Source organism: Rhinoraja longicauda, chromosome 6 (genome assembly GCF_053455715.1).
Source record: "Rhinoraja longicauda isolate Sanriku21f chromosome 6, sRhiLon1.1, whole genome shotgun sequence".
Classification (NCBI taxonomy): Eukaryota; Metazoa; Chordata; class Chondrichthyes; order Rajiformes; family Arhynchobatidae; genus Rhinoraja; species Rhinoraja longicauda.
In genome coordinates, this window is record NC_135958.1 from 25301186 (window position 1) to 25320644 (window position 19459).

Sequence of the window (19459 nt, forward strand, 5' to 3'; positions counted from 1 at the left end):
AATACGTCTTGGGTACTTAGATTCATGTCGCCTTCTCGTGCGAGAAGATGTGGGACAGTTTAGACACTCTAAGACAGAGGAGACGGTAGATGATGGAATTTGGAGCAAAATTGAACTGCTGAAGGAACTCAAACAGATAAAAAACGGTGCTTTTTTAGATTTTAGATTTAGAGATACAGCGCGGAAACAGGCCCTTCGGCCCACCGGGTCCGCGCCGCCCAGCGATCCCCGCACATTAACACTATTCTACACACACTAGAGACAATTTTTACATTTGCCCAGCCAATTAACCTACATACCTGTACGTCCTTGGAGTGTGGGAGGAAACCGAGGATCTCGGAGAAAACCCACGCAGGTCACGGGGAGAACGTACAAACTCCGTACAGACGGCGCCTGTAGTCAGGATCGATCCTGAGTCTCCGGCGCTGCATTCGCTGTAAGGCAGCAACTCTACCGCTGCGCCACCGTGCTGCCCCATGCTGCAGGAACACACCGGGTCAGGCAGCATCTGTAGATGGCACAGACGCCTTACAGTGCCGGAGACCCGGGTTTGATCCTGATTAAGGGTGCTGCCTGTATGGAGTTTGTACGTTTTCCCTGTGACCGCCTGAGTTTTCTCCGGGTGCTCTGGTTTCATCCCACACTCCAAGGACGTACAGGTTTTTAGGTTAATTGGATTTGGTAAAATTGTGTCTTTTTTTGTAAACCTGCATATGCTGTTCCTTGTTCCCCCACCGTAGTTCTCCGACTAGTTTCACTGTCCTTCTAATTAATTTTACTGATTGTGTGCCGCGTTGTCACCTTCCCCTCAGCTAACGATGAACCATTCTACATTTCCTTATCAACATCTGCTTTGATCTTTCATTTACACACTCTACCCCTCTATATGTCTAGACTTCCTCTCCCCTAACTCAGTCTGAAGAAGGGTCTCGACCTGAAATGCCACCCATTCTTTTTGTCCAGAGATGCTGCCTGACCCACTGAGTTACTCCAGCATGTCATGTCTATCTTCAGTGTAAACCAGCGTCTGCAGTTCCTTCCTACACTTCAATTTCATCTGTCTGCCTTAATCTGTTCGTTTCTGCTGTCATTCCTTTAAATCTCCCATTTTGTGCTTTTTTTTTCCCCAGACCCTCGCTGTTCTATTCTTGTTATCCCCGAGACCGGAACCGTGTACAATGCACCGAGTGAATAAAGGATTTGCAAGTGGTATCATTTTCGTCTGGGGTTTAGAGAAATCCTGGTGCTGGCGCGTGACTTCTTGGCAAATTAAGTGGCTGAGGATTCGCAGGTTCTAAAAATCGGCCACGTCTGAAACGTGATCGTCCCGAGACAAGGGCTCCAAGTCTCTGGAGAGCAGTAGATTGTAGGAATCAGCACACTTGACATCTCGCCAGGCCTAACCCAGTTGTGGGGCTTCTGTTACACAGCTGTCTCCAGCATCACAGAAACCCCAACATGTCCAGCAGAGGGCAGCAGCATCGTGCTACTAAACGATGGAGCGCTTTCAGTAAAGCCTCACTCCCTCTCACCCCAGTCAAACGTCCAATGGGAAATGAATGGATGTTTATAAGTGTTGGAACTCATCCAATGAAAGGTTCTATTCTAGGAGAATAAATACACACAAAGGGATTTTCAAATCGAATCTAAATTTAGGATTTAGAGATACAGCGCGGAAACAGGCCCTTCAGCCCATGGAGTCGTTGCCGAACAGCCATCACACCGTGAACTAGCACTATCGTACATACTAGAGGCAATTAAAAAAAAATTAGCTTTGCCAATTAACCTACAAACCTGTACGTCTTTGGAGTGTGGGAGGAAACCAGAGAATCTGAAGAAAACCTATGTGGTCACAGGGAGAACGCACAAACTCTTACTACTACGAGTGGTGTCTGTGCAGAGCTTGCACATTCTCCCTGTGACTGCGTGGGTTTTCTCCGGGTGCTCAGGATTCCTTCCACATCCCACAGATATGCAGGTTTGTAGGTTAATTGGCTTCTGTAAAATTGTCCCTATTGCGAAGGGTCGGGTATGGGTGATCGCTGGTCGGCATGGACTCAGTGGGCCGAAGGGACTGTTTCCACGCTGTATCACTAAACTGACTAATGTTGCAAAAATTCTGTGGACGTGCTAATAAAATTAATAGTTGCGTGTAGCAGGTTGTGCATCAAAGTTTTGATCGAGGGACTCGTTTTTGTGGCAGTTCGAAAAAGTTGCGTAGATCCTCACAAAGAATCATTTCTCTGCAATAGAAATTATCCAGCAAAGGAGAAGGCAACTTTACCCACCTGACATGCTTTATAAAGAGGCTGCTCAGATCATTGCACATATGCAGTCTTAATTGTAATCTTGATATTTCCCCTGTTCGACATTTTCTCTATAAAATCTATTGAGAATCTTACTTCTGCATTTTATCTTTTCACACTGTGTCACTTTCAATCAATTGTTATAATGGAGACATGAAGCGCTTTCTGTGTTCCACCATACAGCCCACCACAAGGAGACAAGAAAAGATACAAAGTGCTGGAGTAACTCAGCGGGACGGGCAGCATTCCTGGAGAACATAGATAGGTGGCATTTCTGGTCGGGATCCTTGGGGGTCCATATTATCCAGAGATGACCGACTGAGTTACTCCAGCCACTTTGCGTCTTTTTTTTTTTGGAAGCCAGCACCTGCAGTTCCATGTATCCACAAGGAGACAGGTGACGTTAATGCTTAGATAACCAGATTCTATTATTAACAGCAACATCAGAAATAGAACACAAAGGATAGAAGGGTGTGGTTTCAAAACAGAGATAACACACCCAGATCCAATTTGCCTTTGAATTCTAACACCATTTTAGCCAAAGGCTATGGATATATAGAACATAGAAGAGTGCAGTGGAAATAAGGAAGTGCAGATGCTGGTTTATAAAAAAAGATACAGAGTGCCAGAGTAACTCAGTGGGTCATTTTAGCATCTCTGGGGAACATGGATAGGTAACTTACTAAAGATAGACACAAAGTGCTGAGTAACTCAACGGGGCAGGCAGCATCTCTGGAGAAAAAGGATAATTGAAATGTCGGGTCAGGATCCTTCTTCAGTCAGTTTCTCCAGAGATGGTGCCAGACCTGCTGTGTTACTCCAGCACTTTGTGTCTATCTATGGTATAGACCAGCATCTGCAGTTCTTTGTCTCTACATGGATAGGTGACGTTTTCACCCCTACCCTTCTCAGATAGGGGTAAGGCCCAACCCGAAACGTCACCTATCTTCAGAGAACATGATGCTGCTGGACCTGCTGAGTTACTCCAGCATTTTGTAATTCTAAACTCTAGCCTTGCCAGCGATGATAAGATCCCCAAAACATGAATTTAAAAATGCTGCCAGTTTTGTGGACCACCCTCAGAAACGCTGGGAAACCCTTGGCGACCGGGCTCCATGACACTAAGATGTGGGATTTGGACTGCCCACCCTCCACCCGCTGCAGGGTTTACCTGTGTCCACGTTCCAGCGGCCCACTCTGGGGGGCAGTCGTGGATGTTGCAGGGCTGAGCCTGGGAGGGCGCCACAGCGGGGCACATGGAGTTGGGCACGGCCTGGTCCCGCTGGAAGGCCGCCTTGCGGAAGCACTGGATCTGGCGGCTCTGCTCCCCTCCCCCGCACGGCCGGCTGCACTCGCTCCACTTGCCCGTCGACCAGCTGGGACGCCAACAGAAGAGGAGCAAGAGTGGAGAAAAACAAAACAAGGGTTGAAACAAAGAACAGGGGCAGCGGTGGAGTTGCTGCCCGACTGCGCCAGAGATCCGGGTTCGATCCTGACTACAGGTGCTGTCTGGACGGAGTTTGTACGTTCTCCCTGTGACCTGCGGGGGTTTTCTCCAGGTCCCACACTCCAAAGACATACAGGATTGTAGGTTAATTGGCTTGGGTAATTTTTGTACACAGGTAGGAGTGATAGTGTGTGCGGATGATCAATGGCCATGACGGGCTTGGTGGGACAAAGGATCTCTGTCCATACTGTATCTCTAAAAGCTAAAAAAATTAAAATAATGCAAATGGGTTATAATGCTATTGGCTTTTGTAAAGAATTGTAAATTGTTCCTCGTGTGTAGTGTAGTGTTAGTGTACGGGATGATTGCTGGTTGGCGCCGACTCGGTGGGCCAAAGGGCCTGTTTCCACTGTATTTCTGAACTGAACTGAGCTAATACTAACCCACGTTAATACTACAAAATGCCTTGATAACCAGCTAAGCAAAAATCACAGCTTAGCCAGCTGGCAAACTGGACAACAAAATTGAATGTTTGTGAATCTCACTGGAACTAAATAATGGGGACAGAGTTTAACACTACCAAATAACATATTTAGCACCACTAGCCGGGAATGAATTTCTAGTCATCTGATTCTATGATATTCCATAGGACAATGTCCGGATAAAATTAACAGGACCAGACTAGATGGCATCCAGACTAGAGATCACAAACAGAATTGTTTATTGTTTTAAGAATGCAAATGTGTGGCAGGTTTGGGATTGATTTGAGAGTCTCGTTAAAGTTTAATTAACACAATGTTAAAAATTTAGTTCCGGGACTTTTATTCAATTCCTCTAAAAGTGCTGCAATTTACAATTTTCCTTTGTCACAAAAACGCTTCATGGAAGCAATTACCACGGAAGATGAAATTGGTAGATCCAGCACTATCATCAACTTTACAAGTTGATTTTTTAATAAAAGCTTCATTTTAAATATATTCGATATTTTTCAAATTCTGGAAAAGCTGCCACTTACTGCCCATTGAGATGTCCCTTGAATGGAATCCATAACTTGAGGTCAGTAGTCACATATAGGATACAACATGAAAGGACGGACTTTTTTTCCCCCTGGAGTACAATCGCGAATCAAATGGGGTTTTACAACAACGATAGACACAAAATGCTGGATTGGTAGATCCAGCGGGTCAGACAGCATAGTGATAGAGTTGCTGCCTTACAGCGCCAATGATCCGGATTCCATCCTGACTACGGGTGCTGCCTGTACGGAGATTGTACAGTCTCGCTGTGACTATCTTCAAACATATTTTACTTGACTTTATCTTGCACTAAACGTTATTCCCTTTATCATGTGGAATGGCCTGATTGTAATCATGAATTGTCTTTCCGCTGACTGGTTTGCACGCAACAAAGGCTTTTCATTGCACCTCGATAAGCGTGAACTAAATTAAATACCAGGTTGTGTGTTGGATATTAGAAGTCACACTGTGTCAGCAGCGGCACAGAGACTGTAACTACTCAGTAAGGCGGTGGCAAAGAGTACTGGAGATGGGCAAATAAATAATACCCCTGCATTAAAAATAATACTTTTTATTCTTGTGCTCCAAGTCACTGTTCGCAAAGTTGGTGAAGGTCAAGTGGCTGTAAACTAAGCAGTTATTACGCAAGTATGTCGGAGAGCAAAACCGGATGCACGTGGGGTCGCTTCTACAAACCAGGCTGGACAACTATTGCTAATTCCTTTCACGAAGGTAATCAGGATTTTCTTTGAGGTAGCCCTGACTGGCAAAGGGTTAAAAACCAAGAAGGGAACACCTGTCAGCAAGGAATACGTGCTGACTGCATTCTTGCGGCAGATCCTTTTGTGTTTCCACCAAGTCTAGACCTGATGAGCGCTGTCCGCCACTTTACTTGGCACAAGCCGCACTATCAGCAGCCCCTCCCCCCCTCACATTATCAGTTCTCCAAGCAAAATTACATCCATGGTGTTTCCTGCAACGATAGTTTAGTTTAGGGATCACTGGGTCTCCCTGGCGAGGTTTGGGTGGGTCATGGCTGCACTCAGTACCAGCCCTTCCGATGGAGTTTAGAATTTAGAGTTTAGAGATACAGCACGGAAGCAGGTCCTTCGGCCCAATGAGTGCATGGTGACCATCAATCACCCGTTCACACTAGTTTTCCCATCCACTCCCCACACTCTCAGGGCAATTTACAGAGGCCAACTTGCAGTGGGGTAATGATAGAGTTGCTGCCTCACAGCGCCAGGAACCCAGGTTTGATCCTGACTATGGGTTGTGTCTGTATGGAGATTGTACATTCTCCTTGCGACTGCATGGATTTTCTCCGGGTGCTCCGATTTCCTCCCACATTCCAAAGACGTACAGGTTTGAAGGTTAATTGGCTTAGGTACAAATTGTAAATTGTCCCTAGTGTGTGTATGATTGTGCTAGTGTGCGGGGATCGCAGGTCGCCGTGGACTTGGTGAGCCGAAGGGCTTGTTTCCGCACTATATCTTTAAACTAAAAATTGACCTACAAACCGCACATCTTTGAGAAGTTGGAAGAAACCAGAGGACCTGGAAGAAACTCACGTGGGTTAGCATGCACCAAAAGCTTTTCACAGTACCTCGGAACACGTGACAATAAACTAAGCTGTAACTGGGTCACAGTGAGAATGTGTAAACTCCGTTCATACAGCACTTGAAGACTGGATCGAACCTGGGTCTCTGAAACTTACTTAGAGTGAGGCAGCAGCTCCACCAGTTGCGTCACTGTGCTGCCCAAAGCCAAACATTAAACTAAAAACAAAACCCTGAAGCTTCTTGGACAGCATAGTGGCACAGGAAGTAAGAGATCCTACTTCGCAACACCATTGACCCAGTCATAGAAGTGTACAGCAAGGAAATGGGTCCTTTGGCCCATGTTGGCCATGCTAACCGTGTTGGCATATTGGGCGTCCTATTTGGCCCATAGCTTTCTCAACCCTACCTATCCAGACATCTTTCCAGATGTGTCCAAAAAGTCGATAATTGCATCCACTTCTATAGCTTCCTCTAGCAACCCTTTCCAGATACAGAGTTAATCCTGATCTATGGCGTTGTTTTTGTGGAGTGTTCTCCCTATTGCTCGATGGGGCTTCCTTCTAATCCTAAAGACGTGCTGGTTGTTGGGTCAATAGACCTTTGTAAGGTGCTTCCACTGTGTGCAGGTGAGTGGTGGAATTTCGGGGGAGTTGATGGGGAATGTGCAGAGAATAAAATAGGGCGAGTGAAAATGTGTGCTTGATGGTCAGCGCAGACTTGATGGGCTGAAGGGCCTGTTGCTCTGCTGACTCTTAACAGAGAGACCAATGGATGGCAAGGGATGCCATCCATTAATTTGTAAACGTTAGAAGGATAAGAGGGGACTTGAGGAAGGAACGTTTCACCCAAGGAATGGTAGGGTATGGACTTTGCCACTTGAAAGATTAGTCAAAGTAGATGTCCTCTCCACAATGCGAATGTACCCAGACCACTTGAAGTCCTGTAACGCATGTGGCTTTGGAGTGAGAGATGGGATTAGTCTAGACATTTCTTTCTTGGCCGGCATTGTCACAATGGGTCTTCAGTGTCATACATTTTTAAGATGTTATTATTTATACGTCAGATCCTAGTTATTATCTGACTGGTTGCATCACGGCCTGGTTTAGAAATTTGAATGCTCAGCGATGAAGGGGGCTGCAAAAAATGGTGGACTTTGCCTGGTTCATCACGGATATTGACCTCACCAATATTGAAGGGATCTACAGAAGTGCTGTCTCAAGAGGACAGGAATATCATCAAAGACCCACACCAGCCTGGCCACTCTCTCTTGTTGCTGCTACCATCAGAGACCCACACCAGCCTGGCCACTCTCTCTTGTTGCTGCTACCATCAGAGACCCACACCAGCCTGGCCACTCTCTCGTGTCGCTGCTACCACCGGAAAGAAGATACAAGAACCTGAGGATTGTTATCTCCAGTTCAGCACAACTTTTTTCAGTTTAGTTTAGAGTAACAGCGTGAAAACTGGCCCTTTGGCCCACCACGTCTGCGCTGACCAGCAATCCTCATACACTGGCACTATCCTACACATTATGGACAATTTACAATCTTCACCAAACCCAATTAACCTACAAACATGCACGTCTTTGCAATGTGGGAGGAAACCGAAGCACCTGGAGAAAACCCACGCGGTCACAGGGAGAATTTACAAACTCTGTACAGACAGCACCCATAGTCAGGATCGAACCCGGGTCTCTAGCACTACAAGGCAGCAACTCTACCGCCTCACCACAGTGCCATCCTCCCATCAACTATCGAGTTCTTGAGCCATTCTGCACAACTCCTAACTGCAACCCTAACCACAACCAAACCACTACAGACTTTGCACTGCTATGATTGCTCTACATACTATGGTTTTTGCACTATCATGGTCTAGTTTACAAGAATATCTACTGATTTATTGTATATTTATGTATGTTGTTGCATTGGGCGGCACGGTGGAGTTGCTGCCTTACAGCGAATGCAGCGCAGGAGACTCAGGTTCGATCCTGACTACGGGCGCCGTCTGTACGGAGTTTGTACGTTCTCCCCGTGACCTGCATGGGTTTTCTCCGAGATCTTCGGTTTCCTCCCACACCCCAAAGACGTACAGGTATGTAGGTTAATTGGCTGGGCAAATGTAAAAATTGTCCCTAGTGTGTGTAGGATAGTGTTAATGTACGGGGATCGCTGGGTGGCGCGGACCCGGTGGGCCGAAGGGCCTGTTTCCGCGCTGTATCTCTAAATCTAAAAAAAAATCTAAATCTAATGTGCCTGTAAAGCTGCAGCAGGTATTATCACTGGAGGACATGGATAGATGACATTTCCGGTTGGGACCTTTCTTCATAATAATTGTAGAAGCGGGGGGGGGGGAGAGAAAGCTGGAAATGTGTTAGGAGCAGGACAAGTGATAGGTATAGGAAAGAACTGCAGATTCTGGTTGAAATCAAAGATAGACAAAAAATGCTGGAGTAACTCAGCGGGACAGGCAACATCTCTGGAGAGAAGGAGTGGATGACGTTTCGGGTCGAGACCCTTCTTCAGACTGATGTCAGGAGAGTTGGTGGAACAGAGATAAAATGTAGTCAAAGACAGTGAGGCTGGTCGGAGAACTAGGAAGGGGAGGGGATGGAGAGAGAGGGAAAGCAAGGGCTACTTGAAGTTAGAGAAGTGAATGTTCATACCGCTGGGGTGTAAGCTGCCCAAGCGAAATATGAGGTGCTGTTGCACCTCCAATTTGCCCTGGGCCTCACTTACTGATAGGCAGAAACAGGTGACGAGGGAATTTGATGGCAGATGGGTGGATAGCCATCTCCTCCAGAGATGCTGCCTGACCCTCTGTGTATCTGCAGCACTTTGTGTTTTACTCAAGATTCCAGCATCTGTAGTTACCTGTGTGTCTCCAAGTGTTTCATTATTGAAACTAGGAATTGCAGATGCTGGTTTACATAAAAGACACAAAGTGCTGGAATAACTCAGCAGGTCAGGCAGCATTTCTGGGGAACATGGAAAGGCGATGTTTTGGATCAGGACCCTTCTTCAGACTTGGTCTTCTTCAGAACTTCCTTCAGCCTGAAAAAGGGTCCGAACCCAAACCGTCACCAATCCTTGTTCTCCTGTGATGCTGCCTGACCCATTGACTAATCCAGCATCTTGTGTCTTTTTTAAAAGAATTTCATTCTTCCAGTTCGTATCCAGTGCGTATGACAAATATGCATATGTATGCATTGTACGACCAACTGCACCACTATTCACTGCTATCACTCATCAAATGATGCTGAGCACTTTATTCAAGGCATTATCCATTCAGAACAGTGCACATCATCTGCTTGAGTTTGACTTCACTGACATTCAGCATTTTATTAGCTGCATTGTGGAAACGTTAGACCTGAGGTGGATCAATCTGAAGCATTTTCATTGCAACAAGATGCCACAAGAGTACAAACAATATTAGATATTAATAAAGGAAGCACTTTCTAGACAGATGATTTAAGAGACTTCAGTCTCCACCGGTGTAAAACGTGTCTGGGAAGTCTCAACCTTAAGTGGGCATCAGCTCACAGAATTAAAACGGATAACCACCATTTGGGGACTCAGCGAAAAGCAATTACTGTGTCTGACAATCTGAAAAAGGTGAGCTAACATCAGCCTAGACTGAGTGATTGGCTCAACAGTGCTTTAGTACTCTTATTGCATTAACTATCCATTCCGTACACGCCAAATTCAACAAACTAATCTCCTTGAATGATACAGTCCTCTTTGAGGACCTTCATATCTGCTACTTGTAACAGGCAGCGCAGCCAAAAGAATGTCTGCACTGATTGTATTTTGGTCGAGATGTAAACGATTCTTGGGGATTTGTTCAAGATGGAATATTCGATCATTGCTCACAGTCAAACCAAATCAGCCTCTCAGCCAGTAAACATAATACTAGTTTCAATGGAGTCAGAATAAACTGCAGAGGCTGGTTTACAAAGGAAGACACAAAGTGCTGGAGTAACTCAGCGGGTCAGGCAGCATCTCTGGAGGACAGGATAGGTGACGTTTCAGGTTAGGACCCTTCATCAGACTGAAGGAGGGTCTGAAGACGACTGAGTCCGAACAAGGGTCCTGATCCAAAATGCCGCCTATCCGTGTTCTCCAGAGATGCTGCCTGCCTGACCCGCTGATTGACTCCAGCACTTTGTGTCTACATTTGTTTCTGTCATTGGATCTGCCCCAACTTGGTGCTTGGAGCGTGGCTATAGGTACATAGAACATAGAAAAGTACAGCACAGGATCAGGCCCTTCAGCCCACAATGGCAGTGCTGAGATGGCAATGCCAAGATAAATTAACCCCATCTGGCTGTATATGATTCATACCTCTCCATTCCCTGCATATTCATGTGCCTATCTAAAAGACTTTTAAAGCACCATCGTATCAGCCTCCACCATCACCCCTAGTGACAAAATACAGGCATCCATCTAAAAACGGGTCTGACTGCCTACCCTACCCTACCCTACCCTACCCTACCCTACCCTACCCTACCCTACCCTACCCTACCTATGCCTCATAATTGTGTACATTTACATCAGGTCTTCCCTCAACCTCCGGCATTCCAGAGAAAACAATCCGAGTTTGTCCAACCTCTCCACGCAGCTTGTATCTTAGTATTTCAAGGTTTTTAATCAATGGAGTAACCGCAAAATAGACTTTGACACTGCTCTCTACACCCGAGTTCACCCTTGTAGATGTGTCCTATTGGGGTCAGTTTGGGAAGTCAGGCTTTAATTCCTTGTGAAAGCAGAGTACAGTTGCATTACAACTGTTGAACACCCATCCCTCAACTTTCCTGAAATCCTTATGACACAGTGAAGGATTGACCAAATCAGGAACAAATAGGAATTTTCTAACTTCCTGCCATGGTGAGCTGTCAGAAACATTCAAAAATCAACTTAACTTTTATGTGAATTTAACAATGTCTAATATTACTTCTGGGCTGAGATTTATAACACACCTCTTGAGTGCAGACTGTATCACACTAAATTGCCAGTTACAATAGCGACTTGGCAGAAACTCAAAAGGCTGTACCTGATCTAATAAATATGCTATGGTCAAATGAATTCTTGCAAAGGTTTAGTGATGATGTTCTGGATTACTGTCAAGATCTTTTCCAGGGCTAAAAGACTTTGATGAAATTCCAACCAGCCACAATTCTCATAACACAAACCCCCAAGACATCAGTTCCTCAGCCTTCACGGAAACATTTAATTTTCAACAGGTTGAAAAAAAAAGAATAAATGACAGTAACAGATATAACAGAGCAATCTCATCTGGCAGGTCCCTCGAGGCGGGGAAACCTCGATTTGGGGAAATAAAAATCAAGAAACTGGAAATCTGAAACGTAAAACAAAAGTTGAGTTGGTTAGGCAGCACAGTGGTGCAGAGTTAGAGCGCCAGAGGCCCAGGTTCAATCCTCACTACGGGTGCTGTCTGTACGGAGTTTGAACGTTCCCCTTGTAACTAACTGCGTGTATTTTCTCTGGATGCTCCGATTTCCTCCAACACTCAAAAGATGTGCAGGTTTGTAGGTTAATTTGGCTTTGGTAAAATTTGCAGATTATCCCTAATGTGTAGGATAGAGCTCGTGTATAAGATGATCATGAGTCGGAGAGGAACTCTGTGCCAAAGGGCGCGTTACCGAGCTGTGTCTCAAAACTAAACTCAACAGAAAAAGCAGGCATTACCTGTGGAAAGAGACATAATTAATGTCTGAAGTTTGAAGCCCCTCATCAGAGTTTCAATTGATAAAGAGTCCCAGACCTGAAACCTTAACTCTGCCTCTCGTTCCACAAATACTGCCTGACTTGCTGGATATATTCAGTATTATTTGTAGGAAAGGTTCTGACACGAAACATTACCTATTCCTTTTCTCCAGAGATGCTGCCTGACCTGCTGAGTTACTCAAACATTTTGTGTCTATCTTCAGTATTATTTGTCTTGATTTCTGGAATGTCTGTTGTCATGATTGTTCATAAGTGATAGGAGCAGAATTAGGCCATTCGGCCCATCAAGTCTACTCTGCCATTCAATCATAGCTGATCTATCTCTCCCTCCTAACCCCATTCTCCTACCTTCTCTCCATAACCCCTGACACCCGTACTAATCAAGATTCTATCCATTGACTTGGCCTTCACAGCCTCTTGTGGCAATGAATTCCAAAGATTCACCACCCTCTGACGAAAGATTGTATTTATTTATAGTATTATCTGATCTTACTGGATCGCACGCAAAACAAATCTTTTCACTGTACCTCAGGTGTCAAGTGGCAAAATAAACCTAAACTAAATATGACCCAAGTATGGAGGAACAACTAGTAGTGATGCTGTAATGCAATAGTTGTGACCCCAAAAAATCTCATGTCACAAAAAATTGCATTGTAACAACAATTATGTTAATGAGGAGGGTAAGGGCAAGAGTTTCAGATTTCCAATAACAAAGTTATTTTCCCCACAGGGTTTTCAAAAATAACTATCTTTTTGAATAGTGGAAGTCATTTTTAACTTTTAGGTTAGTTTCGAGATACAGTGCGGAAACAGGCCATTTGGCCTACTGAGCCCATGCCACGCAACAATCCCTGTTCATTCCCACTATCCTACAAACACTTGAGATGATTTACAAAATGCCAAGCCAATTAGCCTACAAACCAGTACGTCTTTGGATAGTGGGAGGAAACCGAAGATCTCGGAGAAAACCCACACAGACACGGGGAGAACGTACAAACTCCGTACAGGCTGCACCCGTAGTCGGGATCGAACCCGGGTCTTTGACGCTGTGAGCGCTGAAAGTCAGCAACTCTACCACTGCGCCACCGTGCCGCTCCCCCCCCACCCCTCTCTCACACCTGCTAGTGACACTCCCTACCTTGCTGGGATTGATAAGCTAATAAAAAGATTATTTCCCCACTGGACTTGTTTTATAGCACTGATTTAACAAATTATTCTCTGCCTCACTAGCAGTAACTAGTTTAATTTGCTGAGATTAATGACGATAATAGAACAATGGTGGCAAGAATGTAAAGTTAAACACTATAGCATGTTTAGCGTTGGGGCTGTGAAATATCTACTGAGGACTAAGGGGTGTACATGTAGGTCTCCTGCCATCGGGGCAGTCAGTGACGGGGAAAACCATGTTCATGTTCATAAGACACAGGAGCAGAATTAGGCCAGTTGGCCCATCGAGTCTGCTCCTCTATTCGATCACGGCTGATCTATTTTTCCCTCTCATTCCCCTTCTCCCTGTAACCTTTGACAACCTTACTAATCAAGAACACAGTGGAGGCACAGTGCCGTAGAAATAGACGTGTTGCCTCAAAGCGCCAGGGATCTGGGTTCAATCCTGACTACGGGTGCTATCTGTAGCGTTTGTACGTTCTCCCTGTGACAGCGTGGGTTTTCTCCAGCTGCTCTGGTTCCTTCCCATTTTCCAAGTGGGAAGAAACCAGGTTTGGAAGTTTGTAGGTTAAGTGGCCTTGCAAGTTTGTAGGTTAAGTGGCCTTGCAAGTTTGTAGGTTAAGTGGTTTTGCAAGTTTGTAGGTTAAGTGGCCTTGCAAGTTTGTAGGTTAAGTGGCCTTGCAAGTTTGTTGGTTAAGTGGCCTTGCAAGTTTGTAGGTTAATTCGCTTCTGTAAATTGTTTAGGATCGAGGTAGTGTATGGGTGATTGTTGGTCGGCGTGGACGGTGGGCTGAAGGGTCTGTTTATCAATCTCCACTTTTAAAATACCCATTGACTTGGCCTTCACAGCTGTCTGTCGCAATGGAGTCCACAGATTCACCACCCTCTGGCTAAAAAAATTCTTCCTCATCTCCTTTCTAAAGGTACGTCCTTTTATTCTGAGGCCTCTGGTTCTAGACTCTCCAACTAGTGGAAACATCCTCTCCACATCCAGGGGTCGAATCTTGTGATCAGCCTGATTAAATGATGGGAATGAGGGTACACCGCTATAAGATCAGAGGCCAGTCATTTCCACCACTAAGATGCAGGACAGAACGCCACAGGAGATCCTTCTTCCCTGTGGCTATCAAACTACAACTCCTCCCCCTTCTGTCGTGGGGTAGACTGAGGCTGAGATTAACCCTCCCCCCCCCCCATCCTCAAACTTTGCACATCCCCAACCCCCTTACCACTCGTCACTTTATTTTTCATGTTTCATGTATTTTGTGTTTTTTTAATGACTGTTGGCAAATTAATTTCCCTCCTGGGATAAATAAACTTCTATGGTATCGTATCGTATCGTATCGTATTTGAAATTGAGGAGTGTAGGAACAAATTCTTGCAGGAGATTCTGACTCCCTGGAATTTTCTGCCCCAGAAGTTTGTGGAGGATGGGCCATTGGTGGTATTTAAAGAGGAGGGAGATACGTTTTTGAAAGATCATGAAATTGTGAGCAGTGGAGGACTGCCGCAGATCCACCATTATGATGGAGACACAAGGAATTGCAGATGTCGGTTCACAAACAAAGATACAAAGTCTGAAAGTCAGTCTGAAGAAGGGTCACCCACTCCTTCTCCCCTGAGATGCTGCCTGTCCCGCTGAGTTACTCCAGCGCTTTTTGCCTATCAAAGATACAAAGTGCTGGAGTAACTCAGCAGGTCAGGCAGCATCTCCGGAGAACATGGATAATGACGTTTCGGGTTGGGACCATTCTTCAGAACCGACTTGAAATATTGCCGATACAGGTCCTCCAGAGATGCTGCCTGACCCGCTGAGTTACTCCAGCGCTTTGTGTTTTTCCAACCATGATGATATTGGATGGTGGGACAGGTTTGAGTGACCTACTCCTGCTAGAATCTCTTGCTTCTGAAGAAGGGTTCCAACCCAATCCGTTGCCTCCACAGATGCTGCCTGACCCGCTGAGTTACTCCAGCACTCTGCTTTTCACAGCTCCTGTCGTGTTCTCGTGAGAAGTCGGTTCAAACAAGTCCTGTCACAACGGTAATGAGCGGAACCGGTGACGCCCATGGACCTGTCCTCCCCCCGAGGAGGAAACTGAGGAGAGTCACGTAGAGGGGAGGGGAGAAATAGATAAATAAACCTTCTTTTAATTCAATGCCTTGTGGAATATACCTCGGATGCACATCGGAGACTGATGTACAGACACACAAAGCGCACTGCACAATGGCCTTTGTGTGACTTTGACGTGGGCAACGGGTTTTAACTTGTACACAACAAAGTGCCGCTCACCTGCTTCAGAGCCTGACATCTTCTCAACTGTGTGTGGATGGATGGGGGCGGGCGAGAGTTTAGTTTACAGTGAACCGCGTACAGTGAAAAAGTTTTTTGTTGTTGCGTGCTACCCAGTCATCGAAAAGACTATACACGATGCCCGTCTAAATGTCTCTTCAACATCACTGTCATTCGTGCTTCCCACTGCTTTCCCCAGCAGCGTGTTCCAGACACCAATCATTCTCAGTGTAAAAATGAAATTGCCCCCTACATCTCCTTTAAACCTTCCCTATCTCATTTTAAAGCTAAATGCCCTCTAGTCTTTGACATTTCCAGCCTGGGGGGGGGAAAGAAAAAACTACCCTTCCAATACCTCTGGTAAATTTTACCTTGACATAGGTCTCTCAGAATGCTTCCATCAGGTCTCCCCTCAGACCCTGACACTCAGTCTTTGCAAAGTCTCAAAAGTTAACCCTGTCAGGGTCATGTCTTTGTCATGTACGTTAAAAAAAAGTCAATCGTTTCCCCTTCCGCTTTTGCAGTAACAGTGCACTCTGCTTAATCTGGGTGGTATCATTTTACTTTGTTGTGGCTCCAATGATTTAAATTTTCTACTGCATAAGGGAGTGTGCATTGGGATCTAGTAAAGAAATGTCAACCAACTATCCACCCGACCACCCATAGAGTGGGTGGTAGACGACACACTGGCTAAGTGGGTGACGGAGGCTGGTATTATCTAATATTTAGTTTAGTTTAGAGATACAGTGTGGAAACAGGCCCTTTGACCCACCGAGTCCACGCCGACCAGCGATCACCCGTGCACTAGTTTTACGTCATCCCTCTTATGCATGCTGCACACTTGGGCAATTTACAGAGGCCAGTTAACCTACAAACCTGCACGTCTTTGGGATGTGGGAGGATTCCGAAGCACCAGGAAAAAAAACCCATGTGCTCACAGGGAGAACGTACAAACTCCGTACAGACAGTACCACGTAGTCAGGATGAAACCCGGTCTCTGGCGCTGTAAGGCAGCAACTCTACCACTGTGTCACTCTGCCACCTATTAAGAAGCAGGATGGTGAGTGCCTGGAACACTCTGCCGGGGAGGGAGGCAGGAACCTGACCTATATCAACACTGGGTGGCGCCAGCAATGGCTGCCTCGCCAACAGTCTGTGTTTTAATAGTATGTGTTAAATTATGCTTTTAGTGTTCTTTAGCTTGTTTTTATGTGGGTGGTGGGGGTTGGGGTTGGGGTTGGGGGGGGACTTTTTCTGATCTCTTACCTTGATGGAGTTGCATTTTTTTTCCATATCGTATCTCCGTCTGCACTGCGGCCTAACATCGTGGAGTTGGCAGCCTTTGCTGGAGACCGACCTTTGAGAACTCCACGCGGGGAGCCCACGGGTCTTTACCATCGCGGAGCCCATGATCCCTTGGCCAGGGATCGACCTTGAAGCTCCAACCATGGGTGCTTGCGGACTTAACATCGCGGAGCCCGTGGTCTCTGGTCAGAGACCGACTTCGGGAACTCCAAGCCGCGGGAGTTTCGATCGCCCCGACGCGGGAGCTTCGATCGCCCCGACGCGGGAGCTTCGACCGCCGGCTGCAGGAGCTTCGATCGCCCCAACGGATGGTTCGACTGCCCCGACCACGGGAGAATAAAGAGGAAGAGATATTGAACTATTTTGCCTTCCATCACAGTGAGGAATGTGGGGAATCCGCTGTGGTGGATGTTTATGTTAACTTTTATGTAGTTGTGTGTCTTGTTGCTTTTTTTCGTATGGCTGTATGGTAATTCGCATATCACTGGACCTTAATTGGTTCATGTGACACTAAAAGACCTTTGAATCCTTTGGTATATACTTCTATCAGGTCTCCCCACGGTGATTCAGAGAAGACAATCCAAGTTTGGCCAAACTTTCACTGTAACTAGTATCCATAATCAAGGCAGCATTCTGGCAAACCACTGCACCCTTTCCAAAGCCTCCATATCCTTCCTGTAAAGGGGCGACCAGAACTGCACACAATATTCAAAATGTAGCGTAACCAAAGTCCCACAGAGCTGCAGATCCTCCAGACGTCCTGACTCTTATACTCAATGCCCCTCGCAATGAAGGCAAGCATACGCCTACACCTTCTTCACCACCCTATCTACTTGCGCCATCACCTTCAGTGAGCTATGAACTTGGACTTCAAGATGCCTGTGCACATCAATGCTGTTCAGGCGCTTGCCATTAACTGTACACTTCTCCCCTTACATTGAACCTCCCAAAGACCTATAAAGCTGCAGCATGACCTCCTGACTCCTACACTCAATGCCCCTGACCTATGAAAGCAAGCATACCATATGAATTCTTTGCCACTACCTACTCGTGTTGCCACTTTCAGGCAGTTATGGACTTGGACCTCAAGATCCTTGGTCTCATTAATAAAGCCAGATGGCACGTGAACAATATGAAGCTTTATCTCATCAAGGCAGCCCAAAACAAAAAAGCAGAAGTAAAGTAACAAAGTCTGCAGGGGACAGGACTTTGCGATACCCTACCTCAGAGACGACTGTTTGTTCAACAAAAACTTCCTGTCTCCGAAGACCGCACTTTAATAACAGACGGTACAATCTGGGTCAGACTATTATGAAATGCAGGGCTTCTCAGCAACAGGGAGTCAAAGGTGATAAGGGAGTTCATGACACTGCCCATTCATCACTGGGGCTGACTGCACTAATGATGCATGTACAACGGCCAGAATCTCGTTCAGAAAGGGGAAACCTGTAAACTGGCGGCTCTCCTGATAACTTCCAATGGATGGAACAGTGAATGTGAAGCTCAGCAACTTTCATCGTGTTTAGACTTTAGAGATACTTGAGAGATACAGCACGGAAACAGGCCCTTCGGCCCACCGAGTCCATGCCGGCCAGCGTTCATCCCGCACACTAAAACATCCTACACACTTGGGACAATTTACAATTTTACCAAAGCCAATTAACCTACAAACCTGTATGCCTTGGAGTGTGGGAAGAAACCAGAGCTGTATGTGTAAAGGTTTGTAGGTTAATAAGTTTCTGTAAATTGCAAACTGTCCCTAGTTTGTAGGATAGTGTGAGTGTACCGGGTGATCACTGCTCAGCATAAACTCAGTGGGCTGAAGGGCCTATTTCCACTCTGCATCTCTAAAGTAATTTCACTGTACCTAGGTACATGTGATGATAAAGCACCATTTGATTATTGAATCATTCAACTTAGTTCTTCTCTTGGTCAGCTACATTCAGTTTGCTTCTGACTCTGGTACTTTGGGGCAAACTTGAAGCACTAGCTTTGTTCTCTCCCATTCAGGAAGCTGGAGCGCTGGGAGGTCCTGCTGTAACTCTTCACCTCCCTTGGGACCAGCGTACCTGGCCTCCACAGGTGTCCTTAACAACTCATGCTTCACCTCCTCCCCCCCCCCAAACACTCTAACCCACTGTAGGCCGGATCCATTACCGACCCCTGGGGTCTTCCACGTTTCCGACATTGTTGCTTGTCGGAATTTCCCTACTCCAACGCCGACCTGTTGCTCCTAATGTTTCAGTTTTAAATTTCCCCTTTCAGATCACCCACAAAGTACCTGAAGGACATCAATAATGGTGACAGGCAAATTTACTTAATTAAATGTTCACATAACCTATTGCGGAACCTGTTAAGAGCAGCACAGTGGTGCAGCAGTGGAGTTGCTGCCTTTGCACTGTATTGCGGTGCACATGAGGATAAACTCAACTCAACTACAGCCCGCCAGAGAGCCAGGTTTGACCCTGACTCTGTACGGAGTTTGCACATTCTCCCTGTGACTGCACCGGGCTGCTCTGCTTTCCTCCTACACTCCAAAGACATCAAAGGTTAATTGGCTTTGATTAAAAGTGTGCATTGCCCTCAGTGTGTCGGATAATGCTTGTGTATGGGGTAATTGTT

At 46.0% G+C, this 19459-nt stretch overlaps 1 protein-coding gene across 1 annotated transcript in view; it reads right to left on the minus strand.

The window, feature by feature from the left end:
• The window catches only part of adamts18 (ADAM metallopeptidase with thrombospondin type 1 motif, 18), a 156929-nt gene that overhangs the window by 8109 nt on the left and 129361 nt on the right, over positions 1-19459 (minus strand). Inside the window, 1 exon segment of the mRNA XM_078401737.1 lies at positions 3478-3682. Within this exon segment, the coding sequence (XP_078257863.1) occupies positions 3478-3682 (205 nt within the window).